Here is a 7,500-nt window from a genome sequence, read left to right as displayed (position 1 = left end):
TTTGAAAAACTTTTTCAATAACTGGGGTTGTCTCTAATGGCAATCTCGGTATTCTGCCTTTTGCGACTCTTCTTTGGCATGTGTCACACGATTTCACATATTCTCGGACGTCTTTAGTAATTCCAGGCCATGTGAAATTCTCGGATATTCTCTTCAATGTGGAAGAGCTCCCAAGATGTCCAGAAGTTATTGAATCGTGCGCTATTCCAAGGATTTTGTTTCTGTAAATACTCGGCGTGACCAGTTGTTTAGCTATTTTGTTTCTTTTCCTATGTAACCTGAACAGAATATCCTTTTCAATGATGTATTCAACTTTTGATTTCGTCCCTTTGTTTGCGATATTGAAATATGATGTTAAAGTCGGGTCCTTTTTCTGTTCTTCAATGAACGTGTTCCTGTCAAATTGTTGTGGTTCAAGAGAAATAGTCATTGGCTTCTCTGTTGTCTTAGTCATCTTTCTTGTTTCTGCTAGACAAGCTGTTTCTTGGGTTAATGACCATTCTTTTACATCTGTCGGGTTGTCTTTAAGACCTTTTATATTGCCAACAATAACATCAGCGACGGGGTTGGGAAGTATACAGCATTCCACTATTCCTGTATAGTATGGGGTTTCTATGTACACGTTAGCTGTTTCAAAGGTTTCGACTGTGCCACTGAATGTGATGCATTGTACCGTTTTTCCAGTTTTGTCTTCGTCATTGATCAAAGATGCTTTTATTCCTACTGTACTGCATCCTGTGTCTCTCAATATTTTGCAATCAGTTCCATTAGCTTTGCCTTCACAAAAAAATAGCGATCCTGATTTGTGAGTTTGTGTTAAAAGTGACATACCTTTCACGCAATACACATTTATATTTTCTCCTGACATTACTCGTGTCTGATTGTTTACACTTGTTTGGAGTGATGCATTTGCAGTTTCTTTTGGATATCCCACGATTTTGTAACATTTGTCTGCTGTGTGGCCTTTCATTCCACAATATTGACATTTAATTATAAGTTTGTTGGTTTTCTTATACTCAGTATTATTGTCAGTGCTATTTCTTGTTTTGTTTTGATAGAGTCGGCTATGGTCTCTATTGAACTGTTTGTTCCATGGTTTGTTACTATGATCATCTTGTTTCACTTGCGTGTTCCGAGTGATTGATCGGCTCGTTCTATTTGAGTACTGAACTTTAGGTGTACCTGGACTCTGAGCAGCAGCAGCGTAGTATGGTTCCTTCAATGTTCTGCTAAGGGGTGTCAATGGATGTGCGCTGTTAAAGTTTTCTGCGTAGATTTTTAATTTGTCCAAGTTTTCTGGCTTTCTCTCTTTAAAGAATGCGACTAAATCTGGGTTGCAAGCTTGATAGATTCGATTCTTCAGCGTGAGATAGTAAAGGCCTGCAAAGTCGTCTTGTTTAACGTTTGCCAACTCAAGCCACCGATTTAGAAATTGAGTAATTCGGTTCACGAATGTATTAAAGTCTTCTCCACTTTCCGGTTTTGCAGTGTGAAACCTTTCCTGGTAACCATCTTCCGTTAATCTAAATCTTTTTAGTAGAGCGTCTTTAATTTTACCATAGTCATCTGCATCTTCAGTTGTTAAGGTATAGAAAACTTTTAGCGGTTCTCCAGATAAGCAGTTAATCAAGGCTGTGGCCCATTTGCTTTCTGGCCAACGATAACCTTTAGCCTGAACTTCGAATCGGTGTAAGAAGGATTCTAGGCAGTCTGAGCGTTCATCGTATGTTGGCATGCGTGGAAGTTTCACGAAAAATTCATCACTATTATTATGTTTTCTTTCATGACCGGTTTTTGTTTTTTCAATTTCCAGCATCATTTGGGTCCTTTTGGTTTCTTCTTCTGCTAAAGCTATTTGTCTTTTTAGTTCCCTTTCTTGGACTCTTTCTTCTCGTTCTTCTCTACGTATTCTTTCTTCGTGTTCTTTTTCTTCTCTACGAATTCTTTCTTCATTTTCTTCTCTACGAATTCTTTCTTCGTGTTCTTTTTCTTCTCTACGAATTCTTTCTTCATTTTCTTCTCTACGAATTCTTTCTTCATTTTCTTCTCTACGAATTCTTTCTTCATTTTCTTCTCTACGAATTCTTTCTTCGTGTTCTTTTTCTTCTCTACGAATTCTTTCTTCATTTTCTTCTCTACGAATTGTTTCTTCGTGTTCTTTTTCTTCTCTACGAATTCTTTCTTCATTTTCTTCTCTACGAATTCTTTCTTCATTTTCTTCTCTACGAATTCTTTCTTCATTTTCTTCTCTACGAATTCTTTCTTCATTTTCTTCTCTACGAATTCTTTCTTCTTTTTCTTCTTTTATTTTCTCTTCGCACCATGAAAATATCCTTTCCTGGGGTATTTCTAAGTCCTTTGCGAGACTTAAGTATCTTTTATATGCTTCCATTTTTGCAATAAATTAGTTACGATATTTTATATATATTATATTGACAGGATACTGTTACTGACTGTTTTATTTATTTACACTTACTGGAATGAACTGTTCTATTTTTAGAAATCTCTCTCTCTTATTTCAACTTATTATGTATGTTGAATTTGATGCCTTTTATCGTTATATCTTATAAAGCAATGTGTCAATACAATGCGGAGTTATTATGACTTGTGTCAATAACAATGTGTCAATCGCGTGTACTCTAAACTATGTTACTACGAAAAATGTATCACCAATGTGTGTGACTCGTCGTTAGTTTGTGTACAATTATTCGCAATGACGCTAATATACTAGAGTGTGATAACAATAATAGGATGCCAAAATAATCCCAAGTTATCTATCACTAAATATAACACGACGGCTAGTAGACTCCTTTTATTATTATTTAGTTTTTAAAGACTCACTTTTCAGAACATAATATATAAGTGGTTTTCGGTAACAGTAATATGCCAAAAATGCATTTAAAACAAATCACTATGCAAAACAAATCACGATGTCTATAGTTACTATGTGATGCCCAACTCATGTAAAAGAGAATAATGAAGGATATATTTACCAACTCAGTTCGTGGCTGGGACCTCTCTCTTGTTCAATGGTTGTTCAACAATTGTAATTAGGCATTGAAGAGTGTTTAACAGTGATGTCTGAAATACAAAACAATAAAATATCGTAAGATTTACAATAGTTACAAAATGTGTTCACAACACTGAGTGATTGGATGATAGGTGAATGAATCGTTATGGAATGTAAACATATTGAAAACAATTCATGAATGAGGCAAACAACAAAATGAAATGAGTGATATAATAACAAAGTGGACAAGGAATGAATGAATGAATGAAAAACTGAGTGAATAAATGAATGAATGAATGGATAATGTATGAATGAAAGAATGAAGGGAGGAATAAATGTATGAATGATTGGATAAATGAGTGAATAAACGAATGAATGGATGAATGAATGAATGAATGAATGAATGAATAAATAAATGAATGAACAATGAATGAATGAATGATTTATAAATGAATAAATGGATGAAGGAATGAATCAATAAAATGCTATTCAATTTTGAATGAAAGAATGAATGGATAAATTGCTATTCCATTTAAATGAAGAAATGAAAAAGAAAAAAAAATTAATCCTGTAAATAGGGAGTTCAATTAAAATATGATCAAGTGGGGCAATTAAGAGTTTTACAATTTAAACTTTAAAGTTAGATGAAATAGATATATGTAACTAAATAAATTCAATTCTTTATATGTGTCCCCTCCAAAATGTCATGGTCTCAAGTGAGTAAAGAGCTACTCGACTATGCATAAAGATATATGTAGAATGAGGCCCCAGAATTTACTAGTTACTATAAATGAAAAACAATTAACGATTTGTTTACAATGAAATAAAATAATGATGAAATTTAATTAAAAGAAATAAACAGTGATCGTGGCAGTTACAAATAGAGATATGAATATTTTACGTAACTTATGATAATATGTCAGGTTCATAAGTTTACGTTTCCAGGCAGTTGATGGGCTTGGATGATCTATTCCTCTGATAACAGGATCGGACTCGTAAAATTCCACTTCCAGGCAATTGGTAAGAGGTTATAGTGTAGTCCTTTGACAGCGGCTTGGGTTTGATCCTTGAAGATTATACAATCAAAGTTAAAAGCTCCGGCGTCTTAATGGTGTAGATATAATATCTACAAAGTCCCAAAAGATAAAAATCTTCCAGTATATATATAGGAATAGAGCGACTGGCCGTCCGGCATAGATTGTGGAGAGAAAGTGAGTGTCAAATGTTAGACCTATCAGCTTTTATAATAAGTGGCTACGTGACAGAATGTAGAACGAAAAGTATTCACTAATTAGAAATTAATTCGAGGGAAGGCTATAAAAGGAAAGACGATCTAATATTAGAAGGTAAAGTTTATCTAAGCCTACCGAAATATAACTGGAGTGAGATGAATTCAGTTCTTAATAAAATAAAATTTAATAAGATAATTGTGAACAACCTTTACTGTGACACCCTGTAAAGCGCTTTGAGCACGATTAGTGGACATTGCACGATATTAATGCTCGTGTATTGTATACACAACTTTTCAGTTTAAAAAAAATAAAATCCGGAAACCACGAAGAAGTCTTGGATTCAATATTTTTTATAAGTTGGGGTTTATCATAATAAAACTAATACGTGAAACGTAAAAGTTTTCTGTTTCATAATCGGCGCTTCAATTTAAAAACATAAGTCTGAGAAGGTGGTCACCAAACCAACAAAGAAAAGGGGGGGTCCCAAATAAAATAGATTGAATTGATAATTTGAGTAAGACTCGAAATCAGATGTTGTGGAATAATCTTGAAGACCAATATTATGAACATTTAATCGCTTCAAATCAATAAATGTATGAATGGGTGTCGGAGACGTTTTACAAGACTATTGACTGACGTTTTTACCTCATGTTAAAGATGAGTACATCTCCAGCTTTGAAATCAGTGGTCTTCCATTGTCCACCAAACTTTTGGGTGATTTCAAAGGGATCCTCTGTAAACCATCCTGTGCCTAGAGAGACCAGGTCAAGTTGAAGATAAGATGTGTTATTGTTGCAGTCAAAAGTACAATAGGTAATACTGTAAAAATCTAAAAATATTATTATTGATAATAAATGAGCTGACGTTTTTACCTCATGTTAAAGATGAGTACATCTCCAGCTTTGAAATCAGTGGTCTTCCATTGTCCACCAAACTTTTGGGTGATTTTCGTTGATCCCAGAAGCAGTCTTTTCTCAAATCCGGTTTGAGGCCATCCAAAATGTTATTTTCTGACCCAAACACAATCGTCAGGGGGAAAACACTTAAAACTCTTCGTTTTAAAGATATTGTTTAAAAGTAGATCTTGGAGGAAAATCATTGGATAAAACTAGAACCGTTACCTAAAAAATAATCCTGTGTTAAACATTAGCCACCCAGTCAGAAATGATCCCACCCAGAGCAAGGGAAGCGTCATACATTCACAACATACCTTTGACATTGAGGGCTTCCAAATCTGTGTTGCCGTATGTCTCTTGGAATTTCTCAAACCTTAAAATTGAATTTTAAAAATTCATTATAGAAATAAAATAAAACAGTTGATTTTTTCCAGTAAACTATTACTTACAATAGAGATCGAATAACACGAACCTTAACTTGTTAAAGGAAAAATCCAAAATGTTCTCACTTCTGTCTTTGTCGATCAAACAGGAGATTTTCTACGTCACCATTGACTGTATTGTCAATGATTTTGAGCTCCAAGTAGCCTTACTTGAAATTTCATGTTTCTTCATGAATTTTATTGCAAAACTAGTCAAATTGAATTTCAAAAGACTTGGATATCTCTATTAGTTTATACAGACATTACAAAAAAATAGTTATTAAGTGCTGCTTTGTGTTCTTGTAGTATGATTCTCGCCTCAGCCCGTTAGATTCCTGGTTTGAGTCCGGCTCAGGGAAGGGCAAAGTTGAGTCTTTGGAAAAACTCTTCACTCACATTCTCTCACCTAACTCCGGTGTAAAATGAGTTCTTGACCTGTAACAGCGTTGTCTCGGTCGTATGAAAACTTGTAACATCGCCATATATGCTAAGTGCCGCTGTTGGTTTGTGATCCCTTGTAAAACGCTTTGAGTACATTTATTAGTGGATATTGCTTTATATAAAATCTCAAGACTTTTGATGTGTTTTTTTCCAGGGAACTTGCTCATTCGTGACTTGTCAGCTAAGTAGACTTTCGCAATTTAATATGATAGTGGAAAGGAAAACGCTGCTGTGAAATATTTATCTTCATGTTCAAGTCTTTCTTTTTTTTTTTTCTTTTTTTTCTTTTTATTTTTGCCAAGGCCCGCTGGCCCTATCACTGCAAATTAAACAAATCAGTCATTTAAAAGCATAAAATGTAATGTGTCGACTATTTTTTCTTTAGGTATATTTCTGAAAAATCTCAGGCGCCAGCTGCTGTGCGGTGCTGGATACTGGAAAATGAATTTGGGCGAGGCGACTTGTTCAATGTTACACGTGAAAACAGAAATTGGTACCTCCTGTAAATGAGGCAGACTATAAACCTGTGCCACCGCCGTACAGTACGAGTTGCTTATTAGGCATCAAATTTAAACCCTAAACTTTTACAATGTACGTCACAGCTATAGCCAGATACTTAGTTACACCCGAGTCGAGAGAAGCTATGAAGAGAAAAACTAAAGTTACCCATTCGATCAATAACCATGCTCATCATCGCTTTATTTGTAAGAGGACAAGTCACCGAAGCCACCATTGAGGGGGATTAGACCCGCCCAATACTGTGGTAAGATATGTGGTCACAGTAAATTAAACTCACCTTGGTAATCTGTTGGATCCCTCGCAGACCGCCAGTACCCCCATCTCTACTGGGACGTCCCCCATTGGGGTCCACATGGTGAGGAGCTTGGGTGAGCCTCGTGACATATAGACATTGTCAACATGAGCACCGGTATATCCCTGGTGGTGCATAGCCCTAAGGTGATAAAGACGGGCGGAAGGGTGGGGGGGGGGGGGATGTATGAAAAATATGCAAATGTCCTAAGGTGCAATATGAATGCATTTGGTACTACTACTACTACTACTACTACTACTACTACTACTACTACTACTACTACTACTCCTACTATTAGTAAGTAGTAGTAGTAGTAGTAGTAGTAGTAGTGGTATCACTAAAACTAAATATTGAACCAAGGAAAAATATATCAGCTTCATTGAAGAACAAAATACTTAACACTGATCATTTCATGCTCAAAACCCTTGCTCAGCAAACATAAAAACATTTTAAACTGCAATACTTCACTTAGAACCAAAATAGACTGGAGAAAAGTCGTCGTCACTTCCAGTTTAGAAATCAAATGGACGAAAGTAAACAATATTATAGATAGTGTTCGGTAATTAGGGTCGCATTGTTTAAAACTTTGTGCTGTTCAGCACAAGTTTATCTCAGATATTGAGCGCTATAGTCGTTGATAAAAGAACTTGGAATCGGGCGCAAGGAAGATTTAATGTCAACTACTGTT

At 35.3% G+C, this 7,500-nt stretch overlaps 1 protein-coding gene across 1 annotated transcript in view; it reads right to left on the bottom strand.

The window, feature by feature from the left end:
* Window positions 1-7,500, bottom strand: part of LOC144968359 (1-deoxypentalenic acid 11-beta-hydroxylase-like) — a 21,135-nt gene that overhangs the window by 3,878 nt on the left and 9,757 nt on the right. The window contains exons 5-7 of the mRNA XM_078906636.1: window positions 6,798-6,953; window positions 5,453-5,511; window positions 4,888-4,993 (exon numbers count right to left, since the gene is read on the bottom strand). Of these exons, the coding sequence (XP_078762762.1) occupies window positions 4,888-4,993; window positions 5,453-5,511; window positions 6,798-6,953 (321 nt within the window). The remainder of the gene's footprint in view (window positions 1-4,887; window positions 4,994-5,452; window positions 5,512-6,797; window positions 6,954-7,500) is intronic.

The sequence above is a fragment of the Berghia stephanieae genome, chromosome 3, assembly GCF_034508935.2.
Source record: "Berghia stephanieae isolate SIO BIC M18660-M18661 chromosome 3, UCSD_Bste_1.3, whole genome shotgun sequence".
NCBI lineage: Eukaryota > Metazoa > Mollusca > Gastropoda > Nudibranchia > Aeolidiidae > Berghia > Berghia stephanieae.
Note: the sequence above shows the minus strand (reverse complement) of the source record. Positions and strands in the feature narration are given on the sequence as shown.